Genomic DNA, 12,995 nt, shown 5'->3' on the forward strand with positions numbered 1-12,995 from the left:
TTGTCTGTGGGGAATTGATTGGATGGTTGTGGTTTGCTATTGGTGGATCTCACGTGAGTGACAGGTTGCCCCGCCCTCACGCCAGTAAACACGTCATCAGAGAAATGCTCTAATGGCTTTGCAGGCTGACAAAAAACAAACTAAAAACAAAACAGGGGGAAACATGTCCACGCATTAAAACAGGCCATATACTGTACACCTTTGCTCACCAAAATGACTTCCCAGTGACATCTTCCTCATTAACACCCATGTATGCTACCACCTGCTCTGCAATGTTGTTAAGCACCAATGTCACCATTATCCCTTTTGTGTAGTAAAGAGTAGACCACCGCTTCATTGGTAAATGTCACTAAAGCGCAGCTTCCACTTTGCACTCTGCAATACTGGCAGCACTGTGAACCTCATTACTCAGTATTCTTGTCATTGCCAAGATCAGCCACAGGGCAATCGCTCAGTCAAGCGCTGTCTTCACTGATCCTGAAAGCTTGTGCCTCCATCCGCAGGTGAGTTTGCAAAAATAAAACATTGCAAATTGCAATTAGATGAACAATGCGGTAATTTTATATAAGAAATAGATCAATCTGCACTGTTATGGAAAAAGCTATAGGCTGAATGATTGACATTCAGTGCTTCATTAACAGACTTTCAGGCTTTCAATAAAACATGACTGTCTATGTGGTAGAAAGGTGAAAAAAGATTGGTGCTATACTAAAGAAAACCCTTTTGCCAAATAGGTAGAAAAACTAGTCCAATGTGGTCCAAAGCCACTTGCAGTCCAAGAAATACAAACCTCTGTGTTTGCAGTCAACATTTCAAACTGGATGACCATGAGTACAGTGTTTTAAAAGGGGAAAAAGCTGAAAGAAACTGCCAATTCGTCAGTTCGGCCCAAAGCAAAACGCATTCTCATACAGGTAAGAAAGCTGTTGCATAGTATTTTTACCATAATGCTGTTTGAAGAGTAGACAAAGCACGATACAATTTTCAGTGATAGACAATAGCTGCTTTGTTAATAACCCTCTGTCAATCCGACTGTCCGTGGGCGAGCATAAAAAAATGCCTAAGTACAAGCTGTAGTCTCATGAAAGCCCTGAATATGTCAAGTCTGCCTGCATGTTTTGCGTCATGAGATGACACAAAGAAAGAGTGAACATTTACATATACTACCAACATCGTAACAATACAAAGCGTGTTGAAAATGGGCTGTTATATCAGTTTGAAACATTTATAATCTTGCACAAAAGAGAACACTCTAAAGAGCATTGTTATTGGGAAATACAGTCCAATGCGATTTAATGAACTGATTCATGTCTTTAGTCGAAATAATGAGGAATGTGTTGGGAATTAAACTGATGTGTTTTATTTTGGTTATTCTGTTGCTAGTCTGTTGAAACTGTGGCTCTCGTGCACTGAAATGTCATAAAGCTCTTATATCAAACCTATGTTTGTGTGTGAAGGATTACTACAACAATAAAGAGGATTTACCATCCGCATCTCAAATGAACAAATGACATCTGTCAATGAACTGTTTGTTTTCTTTTACACATAATTTGTGCAACACAAGGATTAAGCATCCACACACAAATGTTGGTGTGCACTCCTCCACAAACACAGTGGACATAAACACAGTCTAGCGGTTTACATGCTATCTATTACAGTGCAGATGAGAGGCATGAGTAGAGTGCTCAGCAAAGCTGTTTTTGCAAAGCTGCATTGGCACAAACACATTTTCAGAGATTTCAGAAAAAAAAGCATATATGACGACGCTATGAAAAACTATGGAGTGAATCTCAAGAAACCTGTCAAGAACACAATGGCTCTTATTTAAAGGGATAGTTCACCCAAAAATGAAAATCTGATGTTTATCTGCTTACCCCCAGGGCATCCAAGATGTAGGAGACTTTGTTTCTTCAGTAGAACACAAATGATGATTTTTAACTCCAACCGTTGCCGTCTGTCAGTCATATAATGCATGTCAATGTGAACTTCATCTATAAGAGTAAAAAAAACATGCACAGACAAATCCAAATTAAACCCTGCGGCTCGTGACGACACATTGATGTCCTAAGACACGAAACGATCGGTTTGTGCGAGAAACAGTATTTATATCATTTTTTACCTCTAATACACCACTATGTCCAACTGCCCTCCACATCCGGTTAGTAAGGTCTGATCGCGCTCTGACAACGGAAGTGATGTCTCGCGCTTATACTTCAATCAGAGCACGATCAGACCTCACTAACCGAGTGCTGAACGCAGACAAACTGATCGTTTCGTGTCTTAGGACATCAATGTGTCGTCACGAGCCGCAGGGTTTAATTTGGATTTGTCTGTGCATGTTTTTTTTACTCTTATAGATGAAGTTCACATTGACATGCATTATATGACTGACAGACGGCAACGGTTGGAGTTAAAAATCATCATTTGTGTTCTACTGAAGAAACAAAGTCACCCTCATCTTGGATGCTCTGGGGGTAAGCAGATAAACATCACATTTTCATTTTTGGGTGAATTATCCCTTTAAAAACCAAAACAAAAGAAGGAACCAACAAATTATATTGTTATTATAAAATTATATTATATTTGCCTTCAGACTGACAGTAGAAATCATAGTGAGATTTCAGAATGAAGTGCTATCACACAGTTATCCGCACTAAGAGAATAAGAAACATAAAGTAACTATCATTTTAATGTACACTGTGTTAAGAAATGTATGTCTCGCAAGCTGAATGTTCAATCTTAAGCCTTGTTTACACAGACGCTGGGGAATCGGAGTGAGTCGGCGTGCGCGTCTCTCAACGGGGGAGTGTTAACAGTCACAGCCACTGACAGTAACATGAACCAACAATGAACAATACTTCTGCAGCATTTATTAATCTTAGTTAATGTCAACAATTACTGATAAATCAATTTCAAAATCATATTTGTATCTGTTAACATTAGTTAATGCACTGTGAACTGTGTAACTAACATTAAAGGGGTGATGAACTGAGAAATCAAATTGTCCTTGAGCTTTTGACATATAAGAGGTCATCATACTATAAGAATATCCTGTAAGTTTTAGAGCTGAAAACTTTCTTGTTAGTCCAATTAAAAACTTTAATTGACACCAGACCCAGAAAACGACAGGATTTACAAAGTGGGGATCTATGACCTCCTTCATCACTGCCTGTTTAGCCCCGTCCACCGATTCGCACATGACATGCAATAGAATAGTAGCCTAAGTAACATAGATCTACGTGGTGCTAAACCGGATCGAGCTACCAAGCAATAAACATGCCGTTGAGGATTACAAAATACTGTGCAGTGCCTGGACTCGACAGTAATGCAACAACATGTCAGTAACTGTATTGATTCTAATGCCTGATCTGATATTAATGATTCATGTACAGTCAGATGATCTTTGTCTGTGTGTCAGTAAATCAAACCAGTGACTAAACGCTCAACTTGCGTTGTTTCTCTTAGTAGGATGAAAATAATCTGTTATTTAACAGTGATTAAATTATATAAAGAAAGCGATCAAAGAAAGCTCCCTTTGCAATCGCTGGAGCAGCGTGCGCTGAAGCTGTCAATCAAACAGTGCGAGTTTATCAGTGACTGACATGCAATTCTCCCGTTTTATTCAATTAATCTCTTAGTTATATCGCGTTTGCACTGTCAGTGAACATGAAAGCATTTGTTAGTTTGTAGAAATTGAGTTGTAATGACGAGAGCACTGCTTTCATGCGCTCAACAACATGTCTGATCGGCTACACAGTGTTCATCACTGCAACCTTTCATGCCACGATCTAAATATAATGCCATAAATCTAAATGTAATGCAAGACTTTTCACAATTAGTTAACCTTGAGAGCTGTAAAGGTAAAAACGCGCTAAAAGAGAGAGTGATACTTGGCTATTTCAAATGAAAAGATGTCAGCCAATCACAGCAGTGGGCGTTTACACTGAAGTCTCACAGCAGACACGCCCCTTAAAACAGAGCACTTAAATCAGAGGGCTAAAATCAGGGTTGGAAAAATGCCTTTTTTATGACAATTATGACAATTTTGGATGTAAAAAGCATACTAACATTATAAGTGCACCCCAGGAAACATTATAAAACAATAAAACAACACAGTTCATGACCCCTTTAACAAAGATAGTTCAGTTGTGAAAAAAATCTATTGCTTATTGTTAGTTTATATTAGCTGATGCAATAACTTGTGTTAACAAATTAAAACTTATTGTAAGGTCCCTGAGTTATGCTTAAAAAAAAAAGAAAAAAAAAAAAAAAAAAAAAAGTTATTTTACACTTGATTCTGATTGGTCAGTCTTGGTATTGAACTTTTTACCAACATAATATTTTCTCATATCTCATATGTTGTCTGTACTACTGCAAATGATTGTAATAAAAATAGGCCTCAAAAGACATAATTTATTTTAATATATATAATATATAAAACCTTTGATACATGGATGGATGAATGGATGTATTTCATGAAATAATATAGAATGATAGAGATGGTGTATACACTCATCCAGACATTATCGCAAAATAAACCTCTTTAGAGAGATCAAAGATCCCAATCACTCTGTCAGGGTTTAATTAGCAAAAATGGCAGGCTGACTGCATGTTATCCCTTATTTATTTGACCACAGGATCCTGCTATTCAATCACAATCATGTACTGATTGTGCAATAATATCCAACAACAACGGCCCACAAAAGGCTCCACTGAGAGTGAGCCATGTGAAGAGCATTACATAAGCAGGAGTCAAGACAGATCTGTGGGTTTGGATCACAGGAGAGAGAGAGAGAGAGAGATGAGTGAAATGGTGCGGACGCTATTAATGCAGTTTTAATCTGCATTTTAAGCCCTCTAAAGCAGATTAATGCAGTTTCACTTCCTTCACTGCAGCACGTCAGGCCCATGAAATGTTCCATCAACTTTTATCATGTAATGCAGCTTCATCTGACCTCAAATCAGCTTAGCTATCAATATGACGCTCTGTCAGATGATAAATGTGGGCGAGGAGAAGGGCACCACACACACTCTTCTCAGCCTCGCTCTCAGGATCCGACGGCACTGCAGCACAGCACGCTACAGTTCAGGTTTAAAAATATCTCAGCAGCCTCATTCAAATTCAGCTCCTCCTAAATGTCCACATGCTTCTCTCGGGAGCTTTTATTGATGGTTCAAGGGTTTTATGTTGCGAGATGTTCCTATGATACAAGTTACATTTTTCAAGGAAGGGAATGATTCATTTTTCACAACCGTCATGTTTGTTGATGTTTGTTGTTTGTAACTTTCTCTGTGTATATAACTAGATCCATCCTTAATCCATCATAGTAATGTTTGCAGAAGGCATACTTTTATGATGTATGAAGCATTTAGTGGTAATTTGAAATTAAACAGGGTTGGGGGTATTATGTTACAAATAACAGGCCTTAGGTAATGAGATTAACATAATATGTAATAAAGTAACATGTACATGTTAGATATACACAATAATGACAAATAGTTAATGAGGTTTAATTTCCTTACCGACAAATCTGAATATATTTAAGGTGCGCAAGCATCTTGTAGTTCTACCCATGAGATGTGTGTTTTAAAGAGGACTTTTTATGCACTTTTACGAAGTCTTGGTTTTGGTGTTTGGGCTCTACAAGAATAGGTTCCCTATCTGTCAGTCACTTCAACATGGTGTCAATGACTGACACTAAGGGTCATACTTGGGAGCCTCAATCACCTCTGACACTTTGAGAAAAGGCCAATGAAAACTGGTGAGTGGAATTTGCATGTGGACATATGGGTCTAAAAAGGAGACTTTTCAGGTTCAGATTTGTTCTTTGGAGCCGAGCAAGTGTCACCTATACACAAGCTCATTCCATTCGCCAGAGAGCTTCCCCTGGGCGTTTCAGTGATCTAAAAGAGCAAAGCACTGGCAGAGAGTGTCTTTTTAAAAGCTTCCTTTCCACCTGTGTGTTTCTGGGTGTGGTCAATATATCTCGTCCTTAGAAGGACAGCATATATGGATGGTTCATGTTCTCACTGCAAGAACATAACAATGGTAACGTTGCAGTCACAACTCTTTTCTGGCTAGAGAGAGAGTCACCTGAGAGTGATATAAGGGCAACAATGGGAGCCTTTCCGCCGGGTCAATCTCCACAGACCTCACGGCCGTTGCGCCTGGTTGAGTTCTTGGATGAGTTAGGTGATTTGTTTCAGTGAAAACATAATTTCTCATTGGGGGCTTGAGAAGACTGGACTCCCACCCTTGGGTGAGTCTGATGAAGAGCTGGCGGCAGCCATGTTTGCCCGGGCCACCGCAAACATCGGGCTGGAGTGGAATCTTCCGCCCTGTCCCGAGAGTTTGCGGATGATTGATTGGTATTTGGGTTCGAAATGTGACTCACAGCTGCACTGTGCACCAGTGCCCTTCTTTCAGGAAGTGCATAAGGAGCTTGTGAAGTCATGGAAAGCACCTTTTACTGCCAGGGCCCATTTCATGAGCTCTTCCACCCTCACTACCCTTGACGGTAGGGCGGCCAGGGGATATACATTGGTTCCACAGGTGGAGCATGCGGATACAATGCATTTATACCTGCAGAATGCCGCCACCTGGTGGAATTGTCCCAGATTCTTGTCCAGGGCCTGTAAATTCACTTCGGGCCCCATCATACACCCGGCGCAATGTGGCGGCACAAGTGTTTTTTGCTAGTTTCATCCCAACGCAGATGTTATTTTCACGTTCTGTGCCACATTGTTTAAATAGCAAATGCATTTGTGCCCATCTGTTCGCCCATGGGCGTGCTGGTCTGAAAACGAGGTTTGTTCAGGCACATTGTTGGCGCGTTACTATTTTGAGGCAACTGAAAACGACTGCGCCATTGACTAACTGAAACCTGGTCTAATGTCTATGGAGCAGTATTTATTTATTTTTGTTATTTAAAGAGTGCGTTTGTAATAGGCGCCTATAGGTGGGTGCACAACGTGCGCACATTCTGCTTATTACACACACAGGGATGCACACAAACATGACAAATATTCAGAATAAAAGGATTACAATTTAAAAGATTATTATTGGGTGCATAAAGATAAAAATGCTTTGGTGGAATCTGGCTTTTCCCGTAGATGGTCTGCTTGCACTAACCTCGGGCACGAGCAGATCCGTTTCCTCACTCGAGACGCGTTCAGTTTTTAACCTTGTAAATAGCGAATCTGCCATGGCGCGAGTGCAACTGGCTTTTAAAGGGAATGGGCTTGGATGGTTTATTGCATGTTACACCCAAAACACACCCATGACTCATTAAGAGAATAGGGACAACCCTTTTAGACCATGCACCGGGCGCGCCGACCATTTTCCAAACTTTGTTTAAATAATAATGAGAAATTAACAGAAAAAACAGCATGAAATCCACCCCATCAAGCAAAGATTTAAGTCTAGTATTATTTATCAAATTAAGTGTTGTTATTGATGTCTACCTGGGCAGAAATTTCAGCTGAGCACTGAAGCTGGATTTGGCCTGGATAAATCCTGTTTTAGGCAGGACAGACATGTGTTTCCTCATCTCTTTACACACCTTGAATGTCAATCTCAGAGCTGAGCTGGCCCTGGAAAAAGAAAAAAACACCACCAAATATTAAAAATCTCAACAGTCAAGAAAACAGACTGAAAGAAGACATTGGGTAAACAGAAAGAACCTATATAATTATATCTAAAAGAGGACTCTTTCTCAATTTAAAGTCAAACACAATTACACAGCATTGTCAGCATTGTACAATGCAATATCCATGGTGTATGTGTAATCCCAACCAAACATTCTCCGCAACACAAAGCATAAAAGCACAACCAACAAAAAAATAAAATAAAATATGAGAAGCAGATGAGATCTGTGTATGCCACTCATTCAAATCCACATCAGCAGGGCTGTAAAATATGCAGTACCCCACTATGTATATGTATATGGATCATCTGTCCCATTTTCCCCAATGTTGCCTGCAGCAAGAAGCTTCCAGAACAGCAGATATAATGTAAGTCCATCCTGGGAATTCTTTAAATAATCAGGCTATGCAGAGCTACATTGAGAGCATCAGACCATTCAACTGACGCTTGCAAGATGTGGGCTGGTGTTTTGAGGAGGTTCTACATTTAGTGAAGCAGCTTCAGATCAACTGATCAATTAATAAATGCCCAAGCCATCAAGCATCAAAGAAATATTTATGTTTGTAACAAGGTTTGTGTTCAGGGAAGAAGGAGGAGGGAACCGACAAAACAAACAAAAAAACAAAAGTAAAGCGGCAGCCCCTCATGGACGACTGCCACATATAAACATAAATCAACAACATAAAGTCCAGGCTTGGTCCTCTCTCATCTTTCACTGTCGTCCCTCCTTTTATCTTTCTGGAGCTCCTCCTTGAGACTCGAGACCGGTGTGGTGCGCAGGTGATGCTCATTAGCACTCGTGCCATGGGCCTCGCTCCATTCCCACAGCTCTCGGCCCCGCCCTGCTTGCCACATACCCGCATCAGTAGCTGACGCTATGAGGAAACTACCTTTCTCCAGAAATACTGAAGCCTTATTGAATCACGCCAGTGTAGCGTGAAATTATAGGCTGGATCCGATATATAAGGTGACACTGAACGACACTGCCTGAGTATCTTTCGACTGAAGTAGAGCGAAGCTCGAGAAAGACTCTGAGCTAAGATACATCGCAAAGTACACAATATCTTGCTCCTTCTTCTCAAGGAGCGAAGGTTACGTTGCATAAGGGTGCAATTCCCTATAGAATGACCTGTGTCTCACTCCTTTCCTTCAGCTTTATCGCTGCTCAGGAGCTAAATACCCTCCTCTATCCCTAGCTCCTCCTCTCGTCCACAGTCAGGACTTGGCCCTTTGATATTCCTCTTCGAATCAGGCTGTCATTTATTTTGATTTTGGCGACAACTCCTGCGAGGAATTCAGAAGACGCAATCATCTGTATCAACATGCACATTCCCAAATTTCTATATATCCTAATTATTGTTAATATGTAATTCATTTTTCCAGGAGCTCATTGCTTCTACCTTCAGTTAAACTGCTAACAGTGATTGTAAATTAATTGCCTAAATTATTACATTATTTGCTAACTGCATTCTTTAAATTGTAATGTTGACATGCATTCTCTGTAAAGCTGCTTTGAAATTATATGTATTGTAAAAACGCTATACAAATACATGTGAATTGAATTTAATTGAATTGCTAGGCAGCACAACAGGTCTTCTTAAGTCAACTCGACCTCCCACAGGAACTTAGTATTCAGTCAGTAATCCAGTGATATATAGAATTCAGTGGCTAATGTGGATCTTGTCTTGATAAAAATCTAACTGATGCATTTCACCTGCTTTGAACTTCGATGCTGTCCTGATAAAGGCGATCATACATGCAGATTTTCAGGTCAATATTTGGCTTGGTCACCCACACAGGTGCGCTCTCTGCCACCCCACAAACTGAAACCACAATCTATGCATTCAGAAAACAAGGAGAAACGTGAAGTTAATATTTTGTGCTGCTAAAGGAAATATAAAGTATGTATAAAACATTGTTTATAATTATGTGAAAACTCTACCGGTTCACAACCAGGTTGAGAAAACATAATTTGGAAATCCAGTTTTGCCTCTCCTGGAATGGTTGGTGTGAAGATGATGGGTATTTTAACACTCTACATCAATAAGCAAGACCTGTATGTTTTCCTGTACTTCTGTACCGCTTTCTATCTGGCTAATAACTTGTAGATTTAATAAATAATTAACTTGTTATATGCCAATCTATGGACCAGCGTCTCAGAAGGACAGATTCGCTACTGAGAAAGATGCAACAACAACAGTGAACAGACTTGAAGAATAATTTGGTTGAACACACAATGTGTATTTGTTTGACTGCATTCAAAAGGTAAGTTGAATCAATGTGAAATAATAAAAAATATATATATATATTTTCACAATTGAAAATATTGTTTCTGAATTTTCCTATCAATCTTTTCTTTTCACAGGTTTCGTGAAACTTTTCCCTTGATTGTCAACAAGGTAAGTACTTTATTCACTTTAACTCAGTGTTCGATTCACCCAAAAATTAGTGTTCAAGTATCAAAACCCAAACAATATATCACTTGTCAACCCAGAAAATTGACACTTCTCAATGAAATAAAATAATGTCCTTTGATCTCAAAATCCTCAATTTCTCAGTCTTTCAAGAAAAACAGTTCTTCAAATGGTCCATAGAAGTACAAATGTCTTTTCTTTGTCCATGAGGAACATCTCCATCCAAAACACAAAAAAAGAAGAGTTATTCGATTTCCTACCATTCGCAGAGTTCAGAAAATCTTTTGTTTCCACAGAAAATCCAAGAACAACTCAAGGGAGGCTCGCCAGTCCAAACCCTCCTCAAAACCACTGGAAGGCCGGGACAAATCCAGAATACAGGCATCGGTACATCTCGTCACATCGGACAGGACAGCAATCCAATTTTGGACAAGGGCAGAACAAGAAAAACAGAACAAAACCAAACAAAAACAAAAAACCTGACCTTGAACAAACAAGGTCATGAAAATATCATGAATATCTTCATTGTAACAACATACAATAAAGTTATCAATCACTATACATCATTCAAATTACACAGAACTTGAGTATTCTGAATATATGTACATGTATCTTTTCAAATAAAGAATATTTTCTTCATATATGCAACGTCTGTGACTATTTTTCCAACATAGCGCACTAATTATTATATAACTGACAACTTTCCGTCACATACTTGAGCACACAGTTAGCTCGTATGTACTAAAGACAGCATTACACATTTTTTCATATATAAATCAGTCACAAATTCAATTTCTCTTGCTTTTTCCACTTAAACAATAATAATGATTCAATTGTGATGAATAACAAGGCAAATTGACTTACCAAGGAGATCTTTAAACTCACAGAAAATTCCAGAATGGAGCGGTTACAACGCGTCCGATTTAAACCCTTTTCTTTAACCTTTTTAATCAAAAATACACTTCGTAAACACTTTAGCAACACTCTGTCGCTAGTAAAGTATATGCATATCACCATTAACTTTTATATTTTACAAATTGAATGTCCATTTCACTCACATTACAATATCAACGTCATTCACAACCAATGGAAAATAAAATGCGTCACTTCACTTACATCAATCCATCGATAAAACACATCCAGAAGATTATTTCTATGTTTCTGTTCCCCGGAGCGTCAGCAAACACCGCGCTCATCAGCACCTATGCACGATAGAGAGAGCTGCCTCTGACTCCACGAGCAAACCTCGTGCAAAATCCGGAAACTAATTTCTCCGCTGCGCCACATTCTGCGCTCTCATTGGCTCACGTTGTATTAAAAGCTACTCTCTATTGGTCACATTAATAACCAAGTAAAATATATGTTTATATAAAATTAATATTTTCTTTTATAATAGTACTCGTTTTTAAGTAGTTCTCAATAGTTTTGTTTATATATTAGTATGTTTATATATTAATAACTTTATTTCTATATTACTCTGGTAACCTTGGTTACACTTCCCCCTCCTGAATCATAGCACGTCCCTGTGCTTGGGAGTCGTTAAGTCACACAGGTGAGACTGCATTGAGTCCAGCATCATGATTTCTTATATAATCAGATTCCTCCACTGATTCAGAAAGTGCAGAACTCAATCCTTGCAATAAAGATTGAATGACTGAAATCAAGGGATTTCCCAGCCGTGCATACTGCAACTTGTCTGGTGGTCTACTCTGCCTTTTTGAACGTCTTGGACCCATATCTCCTGCATCCTTGGGCACAGTTGAAATGCCTGGAAGATGTCTGACAGGGGGTGAGTCAGGATAAGGAGTAACATTATTTTCATGTGCATCTGGTCCAGTTTCATTGACCACATCATATGACTCATCTGATAGCTCACTTGATTCATCACATTCGTTTTCTGAGATTACTTTTGCTAATCCCTCTTCTCTACTTTCAGGTTCACCTCCAGAGGCGTCTGGCTCTGCATGGTGCATCACAGGTGAGTTCCTCTCAACTCCATCACTAATCGGGTTTTGTTCAACAGGTGAATCATCTCTTGACTGATCCAGGACAGTGGATTGTGGACTTACGGAATCAACTACAGGTAAGTTTCTGGTAACCGATGAACTCTCTGACTCATGAGTTGGTCTTTCTTCTGGAATAACTCTAGTAGTGAACTCCAAAGATTCTCCAGGTACATCAAGGTGAATAGATTCACTCTCAGATTCAGAATAACTATGCACAGTTTCTGCTTCGGTAGCATCCTTGATTCTGGATTGGGCTCTGGTTCTAGGCCTACGATGTTCTTTTTGCTGGACAGATTCTTCGAACTCAGTGTTGGGCAAATACCCACAGGGCAGAAGTAAATCGCGATGCAAAGTACGCACTGGACTTTCCTTCCCTTCTGGCCGAACTGTATACACGGGAATACCACTGCTTTTCTTTAACACAATATAGACGTCAGGTTCCCATCTATCCGCTATTTTGTGTTTCCCTCTTAGCCGGACATTCCTTACTAGGACTCGGTCACCTATGTCCAGAATGGAAGCAACTACATTTCGATCGAACCTCCTCTTGTTTCTTCCCGCTACCTTCATAGCATTGCGAGTTGCGAGCTGGTAACTCTCTTCTAACCGGTCCTTAAGAGATTTCACATACTGTGAGTGAGACTGGGAGGAGTCATTGACTTGGAGTCCGAAAGCAAGATCCACGGGCAATCGAGGCTGGCGTCCGAACATCATTTCGTAAGGCGAGTACCCTGTTACATCGTTCTTGGTGCAGTTGTATGCGTGCACAAGCGGTTTAACAAATTCCTTCCAGTGGGCCTTTTTGTCGTTTTCCAGGGTTCCTAACATTTGCAGAAGGGTCCTGTTGAACCGCTCCACTGGGTTCCCTCTTGGGTGATAGGGGGTCGTCCTCACCTTACGGATACCCGCAACTTTGCACAGCTCTTGAAT

At 39.8% G+C, this 12,995-nt stretch overlaps 1 protein-coding gene across 1 annotated transcript; it reads right to left on the minus strand.

Moving 5' to 3' along the window:
* Nucleotides 1-7,438: 7,438 nt before the first annotated feature.
* On the minus strand, nucleotides 7,439-9,675 carry LOC125280462 (cilia- and flagella-associated protein 74-like). The gene is made up of 3 exons (XM_048211017.1): nucleotides 9,588-9,675; nucleotides 9,360-9,481; nucleotides 7,439-7,593 (listed from the first exon to the last, which is right to left on the minus strand). The coding sequence occupies exons 1-3, from the start codon at nucleotides 9,612-9,614 to the stop codon at nucleotides 7,461-7,463; spliced, it is 282 nt and encodes a 93-aa protein (XP_048066974.1). The 5' UTR covers nucleotides 9,615-9,675; the 3' UTR covers nucleotides 7,439-7,460.
* Nucleotides 9,676-12,995: the final 3,320 nt, after the last annotated feature.

This window comes from Megalobrama amblycephala, linkage group LG12 (genome assembly GCF_018812025.1).
Source record: "Megalobrama amblycephala isolate DHTTF-2021 linkage group LG12, ASM1881202v1, whole genome shotgun sequence".
Taxonomy (NCBI): domain Eukaryota; kingdom Metazoa; phylum Chordata; class Actinopteri; order Cypriniformes; family Xenocyprididae; genus Megalobrama; species Megalobrama amblycephala.